We start from the raw sequence: 23641 nt of genomic DNA on the forward strand, positions 1-23641 counted from the left end.
TCATTCTCTAAGTCTGTGAGTCTATTTCTGTTTTGTAAATAAGTTCATTTGTATAATTTTTTTTTTAGATTATGATATTTGTATTTCTCTGTGGCTGACTTTTTCTTTAAAGGGCCAGATAGCAATTATTTGAGGTTTTGTGGGCCACATGATCTGTCCCAATTAACTTGACTCCCTGAGCCATCTTATTCGTGGCTGTAGTTTTTAGAACCGCAATTCTAAATCCACATTTTAGACCGATTTATAATCCTTCAGATTTTTCTTTTTGGCTGCTTATTAAACACAATTATGTGTGTGGCTCAGAGACATGAAAGCTCAAAATGTCAAAACTCAACTCCATCCTCCATCGTTCTTCCTCCTGTGTTTGTCTCATGAATGTCCTCACCGTCTACCCAGTCATCCTGGAAACTTGGGAGTCAGTCATCCTTCCTCCATAATTCAGTACATTATCAAATCCTCTCAATTTTACTTCCTAACGATCTTTTGGATCCATCTTTAGTACTCTTACTTCTAGTTCAGACCTTCATATTTCCCCTAAATTATTACAGTAGTTTACAAATTGGTCTCACTGTTTCGAATTCTGACCCCTTGGATCAATCTGTGCTATATACCAGTGCCACAATCCCTTGTTAACCCTCTCAGGCAGAATTAAACCTTCTTCACTTAGGAACATAGGTACTTTACAGTATTTATTAGTTTGCATTATGTTTCTGGATGTCATTTTTCTCTCTGTTCTTTAAGACAAAGCTTCTTGAGAGTATGGACTGTGCTTCATGCATTTATATGTCCAACTTCACAGCCTTACTGCTTCAAACATCTACTGCTTTGATAAATTTGATAAAATTTGAATAAGTGAATTTTAGATTTCTGGATAAACATAATGGATTTTATGCATGTGTTTATCTCTACACCCTCAGGAAATTCCAAGGAAATGAGAGTAAAGGAATAAAAGAAATTGTATAAAACCACAAAGACAAAAAGAATGGGAAAGTAGACACAACTCTTAAGAAGACTAGCAGCCAGGCATCTTCAGCCATATCCCTACCCCTAACAGTAGGAGACTGGTGGGTTTTTTTTTTCCCTAGAGAAACATTTATTTTCCAAAAAAAAAAAGAAGTACAGATACTGACATTCAGGGACCTTTAATGATATGATTAGCTCTCTACCTAATAACCCACCTATAGTAACATCTAATGTTGACAAAACCATACATAATAATAAAAATTCCATTCTGCTTTTAAGATCTAAATTACTTTAAAAATTAATTTAAATTTACATAAAGGAAATTGGCTATTTGGCTTCCAGTTTGTTGTATTTAGACAGATGCAGTCAGGTAGCCACCGGTACCATCAACATCAGAACAGTTCCCCTTTTTAGTCAGCCCCTCTTCCATCCCTAACCCCTGGGAAACATTGATCTATTCTCTGTCCTTATAAGTTTTGCCTTTTCCAAAATATCATTTGAATGGAATTTTACAGTATCTAGCTTTGAGTTTGGCTTTGTTAACTTAGCATAATGTGTTTGTAGTTGATCCATGTTGTTGCATGTATCAGTAGTCATTTCCTTTTATGACTGAGTGATAGTCCGTGATATGTACTAGTTTGTTCATCCATTTACCTATTGAAGGACAATTGGGTTGTTTCCAATTTTTGGCCATTATGAAGTTATTATAAACTTTTACAATCAGATTTTTTTGTGAGCATAAGTTTTCATTTCTCTTGGGTAAACAACCAGTGGGAGTGCTGGGTCATATGATAAGTGTATGTTTAACTTCATAAGAAACTGCCAATTTGTTTTCCAAATGACTATACCATTTTGCATGACAACCAACAATGTATGAGAGTTCCATTTGCTTTGAATCCTTATGAGCACTTCGGTGTGTATGTTTTGTTTTATTGTGTTTATTTACCATTCTGGTAGGTGTGTAGTGGTATGTCATTGGAATTTTAATTTGCATTCTTCTTAATGACTGAAGATGTTGAGCATCTTTCCCTGTACTTATATGTCATCTCTCTCTATATGGTGATGTGCTTATTGAAATCGTTTGCTTTTTTTTTTTTTTTAACCTAAGTTGGGTTTTCTTTTATGGTTGAGGTTTTAGAGATCTTTATGTATTCTGGATAAAAGTCTTTTGTTTTATATGTAATGTCCAGGTATTTTCTCTCAGTCTCTGGCTTATCTTTTCATTTTCTTAACAGTGCCTTTCACAAAGCAAATGTTTTTAAGTTTCAAAGTCCACCTTCTAATCTTCTCTATTGAGAATAGTGCTTGAGGTTTCTTTCTCCATTAAATTGTCTTTGCACTTTTGTTAAAATCACCAATTGTATCTACTTCTGAGCTCTATATTCTGCTCTGTGATCTCTGAGTCTGTCCTTTTTCCAGTAGCACACTATCTTGATTACTATAGCTTTACAATATCTTGAAATTAGTGTTTTCTCCAGCTGTATTCTTTTTCAAAAATGTTTTGACTTTTCTAGTTCCTTTACCTTTTTTGGGGGGGGTGGGGGTGGCGAGCCACGTGGTTTGCAGGATCTTAGTTCCCTGACCAGGGATCAAACCTGCATCTTTGGCAGTGAAAGTGCAGAGTCCTAACCACTGGACTGCAAGGGAATTCCCTTCTCTACCTTTCTATGTAAATATTTGTCACTGTCTACCAAAAATCCCACTGGTATTTTGATCAGAATTGCATTGAATCTGCACTGCAGTCTGAGCAGAGTTAGTATCCTAACAATATTGAGTTTTCCAGTCTTTCTCCATCTATGTAGGTCTTCTTTATTTTATCAATGTTTTCTAATTTTCAGCATACAGAAACTACACATATGTTGTTAGATTCGTGCCTATGTATTTTATTTGTGTTTATGTACTATTGTAAATTATAATTTTGAATGTTTTATTTCCAAAAATTCATTTCTAATATATAGAAATACAGTTGATTTTTGTATACTGACCTTGTGTTGTATAACCTTATAAACTCACTCACCTGTTAATTCTAGGAGCTTTTTAGTAGATTCATGGTATGGAAATAAATGAAGACCACCCAAATAAGAACAAGTAGGGCACCAGCCACCATTACTTGCATTTGGCACAGACTCAAAAGGAAATCTAAAAGGAGAGTATAAAAGCTTTAGAATGGAAAAAAGAGAAAGCTTCAGGTTGTCTTAATTGGAAGTTGTTGGCATGGGGAAGCTGGAAGCAGGCCTAACTAGAAGTCGGGCATCCTGTGTGGTTGGTTAGGGGAGCATATTTGGCTTTCTCTGGTTGGTCCTAAATTGGAAGTGGGGGCAAAAATTAGGGAAGCTGACAGTTATTGATCAAGGCCTGGCTGTTTGGATCTGATTGCTATAGAAGTTGTGGTTTAGGGGCTTCCTTGGTGGCGCAGTGGTTAGGAGTCTGCCTGCCGATGCAGAGGACACGGGTTCGTGCCCCGGTCTGGGAAGATCCCACATGCCGCGGAGCGGCTAGGCCCGCGAGCCATGGCCGCTGAGCCTGCGCGTCTGGAGCCTGTGCTCCTCAATGGGAGAGGCCACAACAGTGAGAGGCCCGCGTACCGCAAAAAAAAAAAAAAAAAAAAAAAAGAAGTTGTGGTTTGGCTTCCTGGACTGGTTGCTGCAGAGGCTGTGGGTCGGAGTTGTTTTTGGATGTGGTCTGGCTATTGTTCGTTTGTATATTCAGTCTCTCACTTGGGATATTCTATGTAGACAATCCTGTGGTCTTGCAAAAAGAGTTTTATTTCTTCCTTTCTAATTGGTATGCCTTTATTTTCTTCCCTAATTGTACTGGCTAGGACTTTCAGTACGGTGTTGAATAGGAGTGGTGAGAGCAGACATCTTTAATTTAGTTTCTGATCTTAGGGAAAAAAAGATTTAGTCTTTCCCTATTGAATGTGATGTTAGCTGTAGGTTTTTTGTAGATGACCTTTATCAGATCAAAGAAAACCCCTTCTCTTCCTAGTTTGTTAAGCATTTAAAAAATCATGAATGGATGTTGCATTTTGTCAAATGCATTATCTGTATCTACTGAGATCATCATGTGTTTTGTTTTCTTTAGTTTGTTAATATGATGAATCACACTGATAGATTTTTGAATGTTGAACCAGCTTTGCATTCTCACAATTAATCCCCCTTGGTCATGATGTATTATCCTATATGTATATTGCTGGATTTGATTTACAATATTTTGTTGAGGATTTTTGTGTCTATTTTCATGAGTGAGATGTTGTTCTGTAATTTTTTTTTGTTTTTGTTTGCTTCTTGTAATGTTTTTGTCTGGTTTTGATGTCAACGTAATGCTCGCCTCATAAGTTGAGTTGAGAAGTATTGCATCCTCTTCTGTTTTCTGGAAGAGATTATTTTCTGGAAGAGATAATTGTGTAGAATTGGTATTATTTCTTCCATATATATATATATAGTAGAATTTGCCAGTGCAACCATCTAGACCTAGAGAGTTTTTGTTTTCTTGAAAGATTCTAAACTATTAATAGTGCTATTGAGATTCTCTTTTTCTTCTTCAGTGAGTTCTGGTATTTGTGAATTTCAAAGTATTTGTCCATTTCATCTAAGTTGTCAAACTTGTGGGCATAGAATTGTTTGTAGTATTCCCTTATTATCCTTTTAATGTCTGTACCTGTCTGTAATGATATCCCTTCTTTCATTTCTGATATTGATACCTTTTGTCTTCTCTCTTTTTCTTTTTCTCTTTGTCAAGTGTAGCTAGAGATTTAGCAATTTTTATTGATCATTTCAAAGAACCAGCTTTTTATTTCATTTACTTTATTGTTTTTCTGTTTCAACTTCATTGATTTCTGCTCTAATCTTATTTTCCCTCCTTCCTTCTTTTAATACTATAAATTTCCCTCTAAGCGCCGCTTTAGCTGCATACCACCACTTTTGATATGTTATATTTTTATTCAGTTCAAAATATTTTCTAATTTCCTTGAGACTTTGTCTTTGACCTGTGGATTTTCTTTTTTTTAAGAAGTGTGTTGTTTAATTTCCAAATAATTGGTGGCATTTTTAAGATATGTTTCTGTTACTGGTTTCTAGTTTAATTTTCATTATGGTCAGAGGGTATACTTTGTATGATTTCAATTAGTTAAATTTGTTAAGGTTTGTATATAATATGTTTGTGTTTTGTTTATCTTGATGTGTATTTGAAAAGAATATATATTCTGCTATTGTTGGGTGGAATGTTCTACAAATGTCAGATCAGGTTGGTCTGGGTATGATGTTCTTTGAGTTTATCAACACTTTTATGTTCACTGAGTTTTTTTTTAATTTAAATGTTTTTAATATTTTTTTTTAATTTAAAAAAATTAATTTTGTCTGTTGAGTCTTCGTTATTGTGCGTGGGCTTTCTCTAGTTGTGGCGAGCAGGGGCCACTCTTTGTTGCAGTGCGTGGGCTTCTCATTGTGGTGGCTTCTCTTGTTGCAGAGCACGGGCTCTAGGCACATGGGCTTCAGTATTATGGCACTCGGGCTCAGTAGTTGTGGCATGTGGGCTCTAGAGCGCAGGCTCAGTAGTTGTGGCACACGGGCTTAGCTGCTCCGTGGCATGTGGGATCTTCCTGGAGCAGGGATTGAACCCATGTCCCCTGCATTGGCAGGTGGATTCTTACCACTGTGCCACCAGGGAAGTCCCTGAGTTTTTTGTTTTTAATCCATAGTTTGTATTTTGCTAAATTTGAGGAGTTTTAAGCCACTATTTCTTAAAAAACTTTTGTGCCTCTATCTCTTTTTCTGTCCCCTTCTGGGAATCCAGTAACATAAACGTTAGACTGTTTGGTATTGTTTGGTATTGTCCTAGAAGTTCCTAAGTGCCTGTTCATTTTTTTTTTTTCTTTTTCTCTGTTCTTCAGGTTGGATAATTTCTATTGATCAATCTTTCAGCTCACTGAATCTTCCCCTTTGCCATCTTCATTCTGCTTTTGACTTCATCTAGTGAATTTTTAATTTCAGATCTTTCATTGTTATATAATTTCCATTTGGTTCCTGTTTTATAGTTATTCTTTCTCTTCTGAGAACTTCCATCTTTCCAGTCATTTTTCATTACCTTCACCTTGTGGAACATAGATGCAACTGTTTTAAATCTTTTTCTGGTAACTCCAATATCTATGTCATTTTAGGATTGACACCTTTTTTTTTCCCCTGAGAATTGGTCACTTTTTCTTTTTTCGGTTCATTGTACGTCATATAATTTTGGAATATATCCTCAACTCATTTGGAATGTATCTTGAATATTTTGCTTTTAGACTCTGGCTTCTGTTAAAATCTTGAGAATATTGATTTTTGTTTTAACACGCAATCAAACCAGTTAGATTAAGACTACAAGTTCTACCTCCTCTGTGGGCGATAGTTTCAATGTCACTTCCATTTTCAAAGCCTTTGCCCTCACATGCCGCACTCAATAGTCAGTCTTCAACTTGAGTGGTGTTTAGTTCTCAAAGACGTTGGTGGGCTTCTTTGGTTCTGTTCCATGATTTTGCAGCTCAGGGGTGAGACTGGGACTTGTGTTAGTTGCTACACAAAATTAGGAGATCCTTTCTCTGGCTTCCTCCTTGCTGGGATTTTCTTCCTAACCTCTGGTTCCCAGCGGCCCCTTTTCCAGTTTCTCTAGCTAGAAAGACAGGTTCCTCACAGAGCATTTTATTCCCCTTGCTGTCACATAGTTCCACATGACAGATTTCACCCTCAGGGTAAAGCAGTGAGAGAAAAGAGAACAAAAATGACAGGATTCCCCTTACTTGCTTAAGACCACAGGGGCCCCTTTTCTCATTTCTTCCAGGCAGAGACAGGTTTTCTCTCAATTTGAGGTACCTGGACTGTCATCCCTGAGCTGCAGTTTCAGAACCCTTGCTCACCTTTAAGCAAGGCCAGGAGGGAAAAAATAATATGAAAACTGTGGTTGCCCCCCTCACACTACTCAGCTCACATGGGTCCCTTTTCTTCATCTTCTAGCCAGAAAGAGGGGCTTTTTTTGGCTGTCTACTACTCTTGGGCAATTCTGAAACTTGGGCTACTCTTGCTTCAAAGGCAGAAGATAGAAGAGGGGAAAACCCCCAGAAAACTCCGCAGTACTGGTTGTTCAAGTTTCAACTTCTCTCCCCTGTTCACTTACTGTTTTTACTTTTTAGAGTTCTCAGGTGGTTGGTTTTCATATTCTTTCCAATTTTCAGTTGTAATCAGTGAGAGAGAGAGGCTATGGTGGGCATAATCTATTTTGTCCAGCACTGGAATTGGCATTCATTTTTTTAACTATAAATTTATGTATTTATTTTTGGCTGCATTGGGTCTTCGTTGCTGCACGCAGGCTTTCTCTAGTTGCAGCGGTGGGGGGGCTACTCTTCGTTGTGCACGTGCTTCTCATTGCGGTGGCTTCTCTTGTTGCGGAGCACAGCCTCTAGGCATGAGGGCTTCAGTAGTTGTGGCTCACGGGCTCTAGAGCACAGGCTCAGTAGTTGTGGTGCACGGGCTCAGTTGCTCTGCAGCATGTGGGATCTTCCCAGACCAGGGCTCGAACCTGTGTCCCCTGCACTGGCAGACAGATTCTTAACCACTGCACCACTAGGGAAGTCCCAGCATTCATATTTTTAATGCCTTGGTCTACAGATGACTTGACAGTTAAGCGTCCTCAGACATTTGAGAAAAGTCTTCAGTGTGAGAGACAGATACACATAGACACACACCAAGGAACTCAGAGGAAACAGAAAATGAAGCTGCCTGAAGTAAACTTAAAATAAACATAAATGGTTTTATCTCATTAAATCTAAGAAAAAAAGTGGTTACCCAGAAACAAAGCAAGATGCTATTTATGTAAAAGGAACCATCAGAGAATAAGAATCCAGTGTACGGTAGCAATAAGTTTAATAAATGAATTAAGATTACTTGGAAGATTACATCATGTTAATCTCCTAGAAAATGGAACCAAAGGAAAGAGAGATGGCAAATAGAGGGAAAAGTAAAAGAAAATTAGAGGTTCTGTTTTAGAAGTCCAGCAGTTGCCTAAATCATATGTGAAAATTGTCTGTACTGAAGAACACAAATTTCTATACTGAAAGAGCCTACTAAGGGCCCTTCACAATGAATGACTGAAGACCCACAACAAGGCACATCCTTTGTGAAATTTTATATCACTAGAATTAACATGCAGTTTCTTAAAGCTTCATGGAGGGACAAAAACAGGTCATATTCAAAGGTCAGAGTGGCATCAGATGTTTCAAGGACCAACTCTGGAAGTAGGATAGTGGAACAATGTCTTTAAAAATTCTGAAGGAAAATTATTTTAAATTTGTAATTATATACCCAAACAAAATGTCAGTCCAGTGTGATGGTAGAAGAAATATATATATATATATTCTCTGACCGTGCCACATGGCTTGCAGGATCTCAGTTCCCCAGCCAGGGATTGAACCCGGGCCACGGCAGTGAAAGCCCTGAATCCTAACCACTAGGCCACCAGGGAACTCCCTAGAAAGATACTTTTAGACTTTCGCCATCTCAGAAATTTTACCTCTAGTATGTGTTTTCTCAAGGAAGCTATTAGAAGATTGTTTCACCAAAACAGATGATTAAACTAAGGGGGAAAGGAGCGCGCCACACCTAAGAAATGAAAGATTCAGTGTAGGGAAGAGATTGGAAGTCTTAGGATGACAGCTGTGCAGCAAGCCCAGAGAGCAGCCAGCCCAAATCAAGTCCTCTGGAGTGGATCAGGAAGGTCAAGGGTTACAGGGAAGATGTCTCCAGGGGAAAAAGTGCAATTCATAGATTTTAAAAAAATTATTTATTTATTCATTTATTTATTTATGGCTGCGTTGGGTCTTTGTTGCTGTGCGCGGGCTTTCTCTAGTTGCGGTGAGTGGGGGCTACTCTTCGTTGTGGTGCGCGGGCTTCTCATTGCGGTGGCTTCTCGTTGCAGAGCACGGGCTCTAGGCTCGCAGGCTTCAGTAGTTGTGGTGCACGGGCTCAGTAGTTGTGGCTTGTGGGCTCTAGAGCGCAGGCTCAGTAGTTGTGGGGCACAGGCTTAGTTGCTCCATGGCACGTGATATCTTCCCGGACCAGGGCTCAAACCCGTGTCCCCTGCGTTGGCAGGCGGATTCGTAACCACTGTGCCACCAGGGAAGTCCTTACATATATTTATAAGTAAAAAGAATTTTTTTTTATTATTATTTTGGCCATGCCGCACGGCATGTAGGATTGGGATCTTAGTTCCCCAACCAGGAGAGAATATTTTTAAGTGGTATGTGTAAGCAAGCATCTCAACAAATTCTTCCTCAGAGTAAGGAAAATACCAGGGGAACTCCTTTTTGTTTCTGCGGTATGCGGCCCTCTCACTGTTGTGGCCTCTCCCGTTGCGGAGCGCAGGCTCCGGACGCGCAGGCTCAGCGGCCATGGCTCACGGGCCCAGCCGCTCCGCGGCATGTGGGATCTTCCCGGACCGGGGCACGAACCCATGTCCCCTGCATCGGCAGGCGGACTCTCAACCACTGCGCCACCAGGGAAGCCCTCCTGAATGTTTTAATCATGATATTAGAGCCTTGGTAGATTTTCCATGATGAAAGATTGTTTGCAGTAAAATTTATCAAATGCTTTTTGTCTGTTGAGATTATTATATGTTTTTTTCTTTCATTCTATTAATGTGATGACACATTGATTTGCATATATTGAATCATCCTTGCATCCCGAATGTAAATTCCTCTTGTTGACGGTGAACGGTCCTTTTAATATGCTGCTGAATTTGGTTTGCTAGTAATACTTTTTAAAATAAATTTATTTATTTATTTATTTATTTTGGCTGCACTGGGTCTTCGTTGCTGCACGCAGGCTTTCTCTGGTTGCGGCGAGCGGGGCTACTCTTCATTGCAGTGTGCGGGCTTCTCATTGCGGTGGCTTCTCGTTGCGGGGCATAGGCTCTAGGCGCGCGGGCTTCAGTAGTTGCAGTACACGGGCTCAGTAGTTGTGGCTTGTGGGCTCTAGAGCGCAGGCTCAGTAGTTGTGGTGCACGGGCTTAGTTGCTCCGCGGCATGTGGGATCTTCCCAGACCAGGGCTCGAAACTGTGTCCCCTGCATTGGCAGGCGGATTCTTAACCACTGTGCCACCAGGGAAGTCCCTGCTAGTAATATTTTATTGACAGTTTTTGCATCTATATTCATCAGGGTATTGGCCTGTAATTTTCTTTTCTGGTAGTATCCTTTTTTGGCTTTGGTATCAGGATTATGCTGGCCTCATAAGATGAGTTTGGCCTCTTCAAATTTTTTGGAAGACTTTGAGAAAGATTGGCACAAAATTAACCATTTTAAAGGGTACAGTGACATTTAGTGTACTTGCAGTGTTGTGCAGTCATAATCTCTATCCATTTCCAAAACATTTTGATTACCCCCAAAGGAGATACTGTACCAATTAAGCAATCACTTCTCACTGCCCCCTCTCCCAGCCCCTGGCAACCACAAACCTACTTTCTGTCTCTATGGATCTGTCTGTTCTGGAACTCTCATATAAATGTGATCTTTTGTGTCTGGCATTTTTCACTTAGCATAATGTATTCAAGGTTGTAGCATGTATCAATACTTCATTCCTTTTTATGGCTGAATAATATTCCATTGTGTGGATATACTGTGTTTTGTGTATCCATTCATCAGTTAATGGGCATTGAGTTGTTTCCGTCTTCTGGCTATTGTGAATAGTGCTGCTGTGAACAAGTACTTGTACTTTCTTGAATACCTGTTTTCAAATATTTGGGGTATATACCTAGGAGTGGAATTGCTGAGTCATATGGTAATTCCATGTTTAACTTTTTGAGGAACCAAAAAATTGTTTTCCTCAGCAGCTGCTCCATTTTACCCACCAGCAGTATACAAGGCTTCCAGTATCTCCACATCCCTGCCAACATTTGTTATTTTCTTTTTTTTGAAAAAAGTTATAGCCATGGAATCTATAAAAATATAATTTATTAAAAGGTATATTATTTATTTTATTGAGGTATAATTGACATATCATTTTAGGTGTACAATGCATTGATTTGATATTTGTATATATTGCAAAATGATCACCATAATAAGTCCAGTTAACATCGATCACCATACATAGGTATACAAAATTTCTTTTCTTTTCTTTTTTTTTTTTTTTTTTTTGCGGTACGTGGGCCTCTCACCATTGTGGCCTCTCCCGTTGCGGAGCACAGGCTCCGGATGCGCAGGCTTAGTGGCCATGGCTCACGGGCCCAGCCGCTCCGCGGCATGTGGGATCTTCCTGGACTGGGGCACGAACCCGTGTCCCCTGCATCGGCAGGCGGACTCTCAACCACTGCACCACCAGGGAAGCCCCAAAATTTCTCTTCTTGTGATGAGAACTTTCAAGATCCACTTACCTAGCTACTTGCAAATATACAATACAGTATTCTTAACTGTAGTCACCATACTATACATTATATCCCCAGGGCTTATTCATTTTGTAACTGGAAATTTGTACCTTTTGACTCTCTTTACCAGTTTTGCCCACTCCCTCCCTGAGGCAACCACCAATCTGTTCTCTATATCCATGAGCTCAGTTTTTTTGTTCATTTGTTATTTGTTGTTTTTTTAGGTCCCACATATAAGTGAGATCATACAGTATTTTTCTTTTTCTGTGTGACTTATTTCATTTAGCATAATGCCCTCAAGGTCCATCCATGTTGTTGCAAATGGCAAGCTTTCATTCTTTTTTATGGCTGCATAATATTCTATAATATATATATTATCTCACACACACACACACACATAGCCAGCACATTTCCTTTATCCATTCACCCATTGATGGACATTTAGTTTGTTTCCATGCCTTGGCTATTGTAAATAATGTTACAGTGAACATAATGCACATCTTTTCCAGTTAGTGTTTTTGTTTTCTTTGGATAAATACCCAGTAGTGGAATTGCTGGATCATGTGGTAGCTCTATTTTTAGTTGTTTGAGGAACCTCCATACTGTTTGCCATAGTGGCTGCACCAATTAACATTCCCACCAACAATGTACAAGTGTTCTCTTTTCTCCACATCCTCACCAATGCTTATTTCTTGTCTTTTTGATAGTAGCCACTCTAACAGGTATGAGGTGTTATCTCATTGTGGTTTTGATTTACATTTCCCTGATGACTAGTGATGTTGAATACCTTTTCATGTACTTGTTAGCCATCTGTCTTCTTTGGAAAAATGTCTATTTAGTTTCTCTGCCCATTTAAAAAATCAGATTGTTTGGTTTTTTGCTATTGCGTTGTATGAGTTCTTTATATATTTTGGGTATTAACCCCTTATCAGATATATGATTTGCAAATATTTTCTCCCATTCAGTAGGTTGCCTTTTCATTTTGTTGATGGTTCCTTTTGCCCTGCAGCAGCTTTTTAGTTTGATGTAATCCTACTTGTTTATTTTTGTTTTTGTTGCCTTTGCTTTTGGTGTTAAGTCCAAAAAATCATTGCCTACACTAATGTCAGGGAGCTTACTGCCTATGTTTTCTTCTGGGAGTATTATGGTTTCAGTTCTTACATTCAGGTCTTTAATCCATTTTGAGCTAATTTTTGTGTATGGTGTATATAGTGGTCTAGTTTCATTCTTTTGATGTGGCTGTCCAGTTTTCCCAGCACCATTTATTGAAGACATTATCCTTCCCCATTTTATATTCTTGGCTCCTTTATCATAAATTAATTTACCGTATATATGTGGGTTTATTTCTGAGCTCTGTATTCTGTTCCATTGATCTATGTGTCTCTTTTTTATGCCACTGCCATACTGATTTGAATGCTGTAGCTTTGTAGTATAGTTGAAAATCAGAGACTGTGATGCTTCCAGCTTTGTTTTTCTTTCTCGACATTGCTTTGGCTCTTCAGGGTCTTTTGTGATTTCACAAAAATTTTAGGATTGTTGTTCTATTTCTACTTTATCTCACCCCAGTTTTTAAAATTTTGTCTGATCTGTGATTTGCTTTTTGTTGGGGGGGGTAGAATTGGTCAAAAGCAGTGATTTTTCAAACTTTTTGATGTCAGAACCCCTTTATATCTTTAATACTTATTGAATACCCCTAAAAGGTTTTGTTTGTGTGAGTTATATCTTTGTGGGGTTTATTTATTTAAATATTTTTTTTTTGTTTTAAATTTTTGGCTGTGTTGGGTCTTCGTTGCTGTGCGTGGGCTTTCTCTAGTTGTGGTGAGCGGGGGCTACTCTTCGTTGCGGTGTGTGGGCTTCTCATTGTGGTGGCTTCTCTTTGTTGCAGAGCACAGGCTTCAGTAGTTGTGGTGCATGGGCTCAGTAGTTGTGGCTCACGGGCTCTAGAGCGCAGGCTTAGCAGTTGTGGCACACAGGCTTAGTTGCTCCGCTGCATGTGGGATCTTTCCGGTCCAGGGATCGAACCCATGTCCCCTGCGTTGGCAGGCAGATTCTTAACCACTGCGCCACCAGGGAAGCCCCTATATCTTTGGTATTTACTGTATTAGAAGTTACAAACTGAGAAATTATTTAAATATGTATTCATTCATTGAAACGTAATAAACCCATTACATGTTAACAAAATATTTTCATGAATAATAACTTTTTCCAAACACACACACACAAAATAGTGGAAAGACTGCCTAGTTTCTCTTATTGCAAATCTCTTTAAAGCCTGCCATAAGACTGTTGGATTCTCACATCAGCTCCTATATTCAGTCTATCGCATTATCACATGTGTTCAGGGACCTAGGATACCCAAGTTGGAGAGCAATTGGTTTTAAGATTTGTTGTTTCTGGCAAAATTAGGAGTGTTTAGAAACCTTTCAACAATTTCTCATAATACCTAGGGAAGAGGTATGGGTTGTCTATGCACCCAAATACAGAATATCCAAGGAAGTTACTATTTGGGTCAAAGATGATCCTTTTTTTAGAGTCAGAGATTAAAGAGAAGTTCTCATTTGCATAATCACTTCATTGATTTTATTCAATAGTATACTGAAGCAAAATGAACATCTGTATAAGTAGTACTTTAAGAAAACATTTCTTTTTGCTCCGTTGGTTAATATCCCATCTTGTTCCATAAAGTACTTGGGGCAGCTCTGCAGATAATTAGTATAATAGAGTTTTGAATATAGATGGGACAAGAAGAAAAAGGTTAGAAACTAAGATAAAGCCAAGCATAAAGTTAGCACATAAAATTTATTTCATACACTTTTGTATAGCTTTTAGAAGTGGGAGAAAACTACAGTATTTTCAAATGTTCCAACTTTAAAAAAAGATTCACTAAGTGTTTTTAATTACTCACACCATCCTTAGCAATTGTGAAGTATAGTGTCATTTATGAAAATCTGCTCTTATTCACCTTTCCTAGGAAAATAATCTTATGTAATGCCAGTCTACTTTGCTAGTGATTTCACTTGCTAACAGTTATTCCATCAGCCTTATCAAAGTTTATTAAGCGTTATTCAACTTTATTAATTGTATTTATCAAGGAATTAGGCTATTATTCTGTTTGGTTGAAAATGCTGGAATGGTAACTGCATTTTATAACTTAATGCAACATGAGAGAAAGAGCACAGCACTGCGATCCAAGAGACCAGAGATCTAATTTTGGTTCCGAGACTGGATTCCTACAAGCCTAGGCAGCCACGTGCGTCTTGCTCATGGGTGGAGAGGAGTGTGGATTGCTGCAAAGCGACTAACAATTTAATTTGGGAGATGGAAGCACTCTGTAGAATGTTGAGGTGTTTTTTTGTTTTGTTTTTTTTATGAAAGGTACTTACATTCTCACTTCACACTCCTGGAATTACTTCACACTCCAGAATTACTGTACCAGGACTAGTATACCAGGATTACAATTTGTATACCAGGGTTACTCAGGTGTATGTATTTGTCAAAATTATACAGTTAAGATTTGTGCATTAAATGTATGTACATTTTACCTTAAAAAATCTAAAAATAATCATCAGGTGGTTGGGGGTAGAGGTGGAGATAAAACAAGAAAGGCACAATTTTCGAAGCTGGGTGATAGGGACCTAAGGTTATTACACTGTTCTTTTCACTTTATGTATATACATTTGAAGCTTTCCATGTCAAAATGTTTGTATTTTTTTTAAAGCAACATTTTGGTCTACCATATTAGAAGGTCAAAAGGTAGCATTTAAAACTGATAAATCAAGAAATAGCAGTGTAAGCATATTATTTAGAAACGTGGAAGTAAATAGAAGGGAAAAACAGTTAAAAGGTATCAAAGTGGTTGCCTATGGGGATCAGAGCTGAGTGTGGAGAGGCCTGGAGTAGGAAATATCTCTATTTTGTTTTATAAGGCTTTTAGTGTTACTTGATTTTTAAACCTTATGCATGTATTACTTTGATAAAATGATGCATTCATTCTATGGATTACTGCTTTGCTTTCAAGGAAAATATCCACATGATCATATGTGAATAATTAGGCATAGACCAATGCTTAGAATATAAAAATTCTGTTTATGTATGATAATTCTGGCACGATGCCCAGTTATTTCCATTGCCAAAGTTGGTGATTTACATTTGAATTCCTACTTCAGATGAGTAGGGCTTCAAAGTGTGATTGCATAGTTTGTCCCTGCCCTCCTGCAGTTCGGTCTTTACACAATAGTCAAGAGTGATCATAAATAAGCTTATATTACTCTCCTGTTTAAAAGCCACTGACTGCCTTCCCACTGCAGTTAGAATAGAATTCAAACTCTTCATCATGGCCTACAAACAAGGCTATAAATTATATAAATGATGGAACGGTGCCTCATTCTCTTGCCACTCTCCCTCATCAGTGTCAGCCTTGATGGTCTTCTTTTACACAGTCATAGCTCTTTCCAGGCCTTTGTACTTGGCATTCCTCATGAGATTAGCTGCTTCAGGATTTCATTCAGGATTTAATTCCTGCAAAAGGCCTTCCCTGACCATCTAGCTGGAGTAGCTCCTTCCACCCCTTCTCCGTCTAGAGCAGTGGTGCGGAGTGTGGTCCTCAGACCAGAAGCATGAGCATCACATGGGAGCATTTTGTTTTGTTTTGTTTTCTTTGGAAATGCAGTCCTACACCCCACCACAGACCAGCTGCAGTAAAATCTGCATTTTAACAAAACTCCAAGGTGATTGCATGCAGTTTAAAATTTTCAAAAGCTCTGATGTAGAATAACCCACCTTCTCAACTTTCCTGTGTATCTGTTAATAGTGCATCCATTTCTGAAGATAAGTTAGTCATTTACTTGTGTATTACTTTTCCCTAAATGGAATATGAGCCCCACAAGGGCACCACTTTGACTTGTTCACTCGGGACAAGTCAGCACCTGACCCACTGTCTGCACCTGGAACACAATGAGTATTTGATGTGTAAAAGAATAAACAAATATGATCGAGATTATTTTGTGTTCCTTGACGCATATAATTGTATAATAACAATCTTCATGGTTCTCACTTGCTTGTAAAACTAGGGTTATCTCCCAACATCATCATTATGAAGAGATTTCACTCTCTTTCTTAGACACTAAAGTCGTGTGACTAGTAAGGAATCACTTATTTATCCTTATTTTCAGGTAGTTTGTCTTCAGAACCCAAGTTTAGATTTTATTGAGTAATTTGCTACAGACTGAAAACATTTTCTTTTTGGTATTTTAAAAAGCACTTTCATTCAGAGTTAAAGTTATTATCAAAGGTTTTTATCCAAAGTAAATGTTAGTTTGATATTTGTATCAAATTTTTATTAAATCAGAATTTAATTTTTAATAAGAAAATAAGATTCTGAAAATGTAAAGTCAAATGCAACATTTTCAGTTAAACTGCAAATAAAAACTGATGGGGCAAATAATGTATCAACTTTTTACTCTTGAGATAAGATTCTAGGGAAAGACTAAGTTTCTGATATTCTATCGTACATTTAAAGGTATGTTCCCAGGATGTGTTTCCTCATGCATGTCCCGGTCAGGAGGCAACATTATGGTCTATGTTAGGGGAGCTTACATCAGTGACTTTTAACTGGTGGTGATTTTGCCCCCAGGGGACATTTGGCAATGGCTGACGACATTTTGGGAGGCACAGCTGGCAGGTGGGTGGAGGCCACGGATACTGCTGAACATCTTGTAACGCACTGGATAGCCCCCCACCACAAAGAAGCGTTTAGTTCAGCATGTCAGTGGTGCTGCTGCTAAGAGACCGTGGCTTAAATCGAAAGAGCCCTTCCTCTGCAAATACTAATGCTGTCAGGAAAAGAGACTACATAGAAATGGGCAATTTAGAGATTCAGATGGGTATGTGGGCATGATATGCTCAGATAATTCTACATTTTTTAAAATAGGAAAACTCAAGTATAGGGTTACTGGTTTTCTTTATTTTACAGATGGGGTCGAGGATTTGGTCTTTTGGGTTCCATTTTTGGAAAGGATGGTGTATTAAACCAGCCAAACAGTGTCTTTGGACTTATATTTTATATACTACAGTTATTACTTGGTAAGTATTTTACAGCAAAGTACAAAAATAAGTTTGTTATATTTCATTTAGTACTTTGTGTCTTTGCCCTGATGTGTGTCTTTATATTAAATAAAAGCATATGTTAGTGATAGAACAACTGGTTTGTAACACATTTTGGTGTTGTGAAAACTTGGTTCACTAAGATTTTGACGAAGCTCATGCTGAACTTGGTATCTGTTGGTGTTTAATCAGGGATAGCAGCATCCCATAATGCCTAGAAAAACAAGTCCCATTCAGGGAAATTATTACTCCAAACAGTTTGCCCTGGAAACCTCTTCCCTTGTTATTTTGTATACTCTGTAGCTATTTTAAAATATTATGCATTGAGAAAACATTAATGGTATATGATATTCAGTCATAATTCCATCACCTTTACATAGCCACTATTGCCATTGTAGTCTACTTTTTTCACTTAATTTTATGTGAACTCTCTTATATTGTCTATCCTCTTAAGTGTTTTATTATTGTGAACATCAAGGCTTCAGATTTTTTAATATCCTAAATAACACTGCACTGATCAACTTTGTTTAAAGTCCCCTTCTCATACCCCCTTCCCTCTTTGAATTATTTCTGCAAAATAAATATCTAACTGTAGGATGAAAGAATCAACAAACAAAGTTTTTTTTGGTATGGATTTTAATAGGTATAACCAAACTGCTTTTCCCTCAGTTGTCAGGTTTCCCCAAAGCTTCATCTATCCTCATTTTTTTAAAGTTTTTTCTGTAAAATTTCTAATTCAGCAGTTACATATTAGTAGCCATTATTTTAATTTTACTGTACTTTAATTTACTTTTCTTGCCAATTTAGTTATTGGGATCCTGATAATGGTACACTTCATATCTGTTACAGACATTTTACCCATTCTTTAGCCTTTTTAATGTTAGTTTCGTGAGTTTTGATTGTACAAGAGTTTTCATACTTTTAGAGTTAAATCTATCCTTTTTTGTCCTTGCATTTCAATTGTTAGTATTTTATCCTGTTATCTGCCAGGTCTTCTGTCTAGCTGCAGTAGATTTACTACAAGGCAAATTGTGTATCAATTTTTCTCAATACTCCCGTCATGTTTGCCCAATTCCATATCTGTATATCCTGCAGAAATATGAAAATACGCACAAGAATATTCACAGCAGTACAGTTTAAAATAGCAAAAAATTGGAAGTAGCTTAGCAAAACGTAATGGTTGAATAAATTAGGTTACAAGCATACTAGAAAATACTATGTAGCCATTGAAGGGAAAAGTAGGTGTACAAACCCTGGAAGATATAGACATAGTTTAGTGAAAAAAGCAAGTTGTGGTATAATAGATGTAGGATAAATATATGTTTATATATATGCATGTAAATGCTCAGAAAATGGTGTGGTTGGGGGCTGGGGTTGAGACTTCCACTTTTATTCCATTTAATTGTTTTGTTTGGATTTCTGAAGAATATAAAGTATAAGCCCATATTAAAATAACCTAAGAAAAGCTTAGACTGTGTTAATTCTTGGAGATAGGGGTTGAACAAATTTGTTTACAATATTTACTTTGTTAATTTCATTATATACACATTTTAAATCATGTGTATCATATGCATCTTTATAAATTTATTTTTAAATTTATTTTTATTTATTTGTTTTTGGCTGCGTTGGGTCTTCATTGCTGCGCGCGGGCTTTCTCTAGTTGTGGCGAGCGGGGGCCACTCTTTGTTGCGGTGCGTAGACTTCTCATTATGGTGGCTTCTCTTGTTGGGGAGCACAGGCTCTAGGCACGCGGGCTTCAGTAGTTGTGGCTTGCGGGCTTTAGAGCGTAGGCTCAGTAGTTGTGGCACACAGGCTTAGTTGCTCCGCGGCATGTGGGATCTTCCCGGACCAGGGCTCGAACCCGTGTCCCCTGCAGTGGCAGGTGGATTCTTAACCACTGCGCCACCAGGGAAGTCCCCATATGTACCTTTTCTATTCACATTTTATGCATTCACATGCATTTTTAGTGTCAGTGTCTTTACCACTGTGGCACATTTGAACTCCTCAAACATTGTTTTCCAGAGCACATCATCTTCACTTCCTTCTAAGTTGTTCAAGATACAGCCTTTTTTGGTTTTGTTTTGTTTTTGGCCGCGCCTCTCATCTTGCGGGATCTTAGTTCCCCGACCAGGGATCGAACCCCAGGTCACCACAGTGAAAGTGCCGAGTCCTAACCACTGGAATGCCAGGGAATTAGCTCTATTTAATCTGCACAACAGTCTTCGGAGGCAGTCATGATTATCATCACAGTTTTACAGTTAAGGAAAAGAGTTGCAGAGAGAGAGTAAATAACTCGCCCATATCATTTTGAAATGAACTTTCTTAGATAAAATTAAGGTGACAGCACTAATTTTTTTTTTTTTTTTTTTTTTTTTCAGTTTTTGGCCATACGACACGGCATGTGGGACCTTAGTTAGTTCCCCAACCGGCGGTCGAACCCGCACCCCCTGCAGTGGAAGTGCGGAGTCTTAACCGCTGGACCGCCAGGGAAGTCCCTGACAGCATTAATTTCTGAGGTTTTCGATGTTAGCACAGATGAGGTCAGCAAACTATGTTTTTTAGTAAAGGGCCAGATAGGAAATAATTTAGGCTTTTCTGACTGTTGCAACTGCTCAACTCTGCCACTGTAGTGCAAAAGCAGCCATGAACATTACATACATGAATAAGCGTGGCTGGGTTACGATAAATCTTTATTTACAAAAGCAGGTGGCATAAGTAATGCAACAGCATCTTAGTCTTAAAGAGCCTTGTTAAAGCATCATATTCTTTAGTACTGACTGGTGTTGGGGCAAGTCGGCCCCCATGGCCAAGCTGCGTCCACAGGCAACTTCTCATTCTACTTGCAGCGGGGATTTCAGCTTCTTAATTAACCTCTTCAAACCACTACCACCTATTCTTATTTTTTCCTGTTTCTGTGATCCTTATCCATTACTTGCTGGGTAGGAGGGTATAGGTAGTTTAATATGCTCTGCTGTCTCCTCTGTCCTTGAAAATAAATGCACATGTTTTCAATACTGTTGGCTACAGGAAATTACAAAACAATACATGTGAAGATGTCAGGTAGCATCAAGAATTCAGGCAAGCCTTCGTCTTGAGAACCAAGCTTAGCACACATAATTTGATCTGGTTTGACCCACATGTGGACAACTGGCCAAATGCGGTTTCTTTTATGCCTCAGGGAGAGCCCTTTCTGAGATGTTTATCATGATTTTTTTTTCTTCAGCAGCATGTTGGTGTAACCATCTCTCATTATTTTTTTTTTTTTTGTCTAAACATGGGAAAGCAAATTTTACTTTCCACAGGTGGGGATTCTACCTATAGTGAGAAGGCCAGGGGGAGGGTCTCATCAAATGTGTCCTGCTTGGACGAGAAGCTTGTGGTCCTCGTGTTGTTTTATTCATTAGAGGAGGCAGGGCTGTCAGTTTACAAATCTGCTCATTGCATAATGTGATTGAGAGACTGCGTATTTTCTTTGTGTGCCTTAACTGAGGCTGGTTTATGAAATAAGTTAATATTTCATCTAGAATATTGACAAGTCAAAAATATTGCAGCTATAAAACTGGTATCCTGTGTGCAGAGTCAACCTGCATAATCTTAACAAAATAGACCTGTAGTTTTTGTCCTCCAATTTCAGAATGTTTTGTTGTAAGATCAGTATTCCAACACTGCAGCAAATCACAAAATGTTACCTTTTAACTCAGAAACTCTCTCTCCAGTGTCAAGGTCTGATTGAGCCAAGTGTCTCTTTCTCTTGCAGGCCTGACAGCAAGTGCAGTTGCAGCTTTAATCCTCATGACATCCTCCATCATGTCTGTAGTGGGGTCTTTGTACCTGGCCTACATCCTGTACTTTGTGCTGAAGGAGTTTTGCATAATCTGCGTCATCACATATGTGCTGAACTTCATTCTTCTTATCATCAACTACAAACGACTAGTTTACTTGAATGAGGCCTGGAAACGGCAACTGCAGCCCAAGCAGGACTAACCACCTGACGAACTCTTAACTGACAGTCTGAAGTCCCTTTTTCCATTAAGTTTATTTTGCAGCAGTTTGGTTGTTGTTGTTTTTTTTTTTTTAATTCTTCACAACAGACACTTTCCCTAAGAATCTTAAACTGATTTTTTAAAATCCTGTAAATTAGAAGGAGCTCTAGCTATTTTCTGTGTCAATCTTCATTTTAAATATGGATACAAAAAAAAAAAGAAAAAAAGAGGATACGCCGAGCCAATCAAAGACAAGCTTTAACTTTACTTTGGAGATGTTTCTGAAATAATAAATGTAGCCCTAGCCTCCTTCCCTCAATTGTAAAGTGAGCAACCATTGCTAGTAATTCTCTAATGTGTATAAATTACATTTCAGCTATAACAAATGTGATCATGACATGAAAATATTTTAGAATAGATACTGTATTAAATATTGCCATGTTTACAATATGTAATGTTTTTAGCTGATGGATTTAAACATGTAGATTCAACTAGAATCCATTCATGTGATATTTGTAAATAAAGGTAGAACTATTGGATCCATCCCTGCAGAACTTACTGTACAGTTTAGTTGAAGTGTAGCAATGAAGAAATGTCAGCTTAACGTTGACTGAAGAAATAGTGAAAATAGTAAGTCCATACAGAGCATCTTGTGAAAAGCACTGAGAGCTGTGGGTCTAGCATTGACAGCAAAAATAATAGGGTGATTGGTTCCCTTTCATCTCCTTCCTCTGAAAGGAGGAAGCTAAATTTGGACATTCAAGTCAAGCTTGTACCTAGTCATAAAACTGGATCAATCATAACCTTACAGAATGAGTCATGTGACCAGACTTTCAAGTCCAAGGCCTTTAGGATACTAAAGATGGGAAAATGGGTAGATTTCTTTGGAGAAAAGCTGGTAATATTAATATGGCATTTTTAGGTAAAATCTCTTACAACAGTTGAATTTTCATGCAGATAATTTTCCTTAACATTGGTGCCAGTCAACCAAACAGTATTGACTTTGAAATCATCAGTAGAAGCCCAGTTGCTCCAGAGCAGGATTGCTCTTGGGTAGCTCTGTAGTGTTTTCCCTGCTTCTTTCTACACTAATTAACCAGACGTCTAGTTTAATTGTTTTAGAATCAGATACTGGATTTGTAAACTTTAGGGCTGACATGCTGCTCAGTTTGCTTAACTGGGAGAGGAGTACTAAAGGTAGAAATATCTCAAGGTGAAATACAGTACTCTTTCTAATAACTACCCAAATGCAGAGTTTGTGAAAGTGATCTGAATAAGCCCAAATGAAATAGTGACAGTATGTTTCTATGGTTAACATCTTATATCAGATTGTTAAAAGTGCCTTCTGTCTTAAATCTCAAACCAAATATTTTGTGTGTTGAACTTGGGCAGAAGTGTCCTTCCTTCCTTTCTTAGCATGAAGTAGAAAACTTGCATTCTATAGAAAGGTTCCGTATGATTTTATTCCTTAGATTGAGAAGTAGTAGCCATGTTTTTGCCTCCAATTCCATTCATCATTATGTTAAAAAGAGACCGGGTAACTTTTGAGTGCTTTATTTGCCTTCTTTTGAAGGGAGGGGACAGGCTCTGCTCTGTAAACTGTAACGTGCAGAGTCAGCAACTGTTCAGCAGTTTCCAACTAACTGTCATAATTGATGCAGTGTATTCTTCTGGCCCAAGGCAGGTATAAAATCCGAGTTGTAATGTACTTTCAACCAGTTTAAACCAGTTTTGTAAAAGATAGCTTAATTCAGATTTCATCAAGGCTTATGTTCTCCCAGGAATGTGAATATTTCAATGCCTGTTTTATTATCTATGTATTGTTCTTGTTTCTATAGTTAAAGAACTCTAGAAAGCATTGATTAGATGTCTGATATTTATGGAGAAACAAGTCCTAATGCTGGAAAACCGTGCAACGAGGTCGTCTTGTAGCAGTGCTTCCCGTCTACCCAGCAGTTTACTGCTTCTCTTTTCTCCGCTAGAGTGGAACTGGCTTCACGGTGAAGACTTCGTGGTATATATAACTCTGGTCGTGCTAAACAAGTTCCTCGTGTACCAATTTAAAATTGTTTTTCACCATATTTTGTATCAATCAGTTAGAGTTAAAGCTTGTCTTGATGTTGCGTTCTTGCGAACATCTTCAACTCTTACATGAGAGAACGTCAGTGTTCAGCCAGACCCTTCGAGTTTTTCCTTTGCTTTTCTA

The 23641-nt window shown here is 38.2% G+C and overlaps 1 protein-coding gene across 1 annotated transcript in view; it reads left to right on the plus strand.

Annotated features, from left to right (window-relative positions):
- VKORC1L1 (vitamin K epoxide reductase complex subunit 1 like 1) overlaps positions 1–23215 on the plus strand; it is a 58558-nt gene extending 35343 nt beyond the window's left edge. Inside the window, exons 2-3 of the mRNA XM_029220609.1 lie at positions 17322–17431; positions 21210–23215. Coding sequence (XP_029076442.1) covers positions 17322–17431; positions 21210–21436 — 337 coding nt within the window. The 3' untranslated portion in view covers positions 21437–23215. The remainder of the gene's footprint in view (positions 1–17321; positions 17432–21209) is intronic.
- Positions 23216–23641: the final 426 nt, after the last annotated feature.

This window comes from Monodon monoceros, unplaced genomic scaffold (genome assembly GCF_005190385.1).
Source record: "Monodon monoceros isolate NGI ecotype Baffin Bay Population unplaced genomic scaffold, NGI_Narwhal_1 Super_Scaffold_13, whole genome shotgun sequence".
Classification (NCBI taxonomy): domain Eukaryota; kingdom Metazoa; phylum Chordata; class Mammalia; order Artiodactyla; family Monodontidae; genus Monodon; species Monodon monoceros.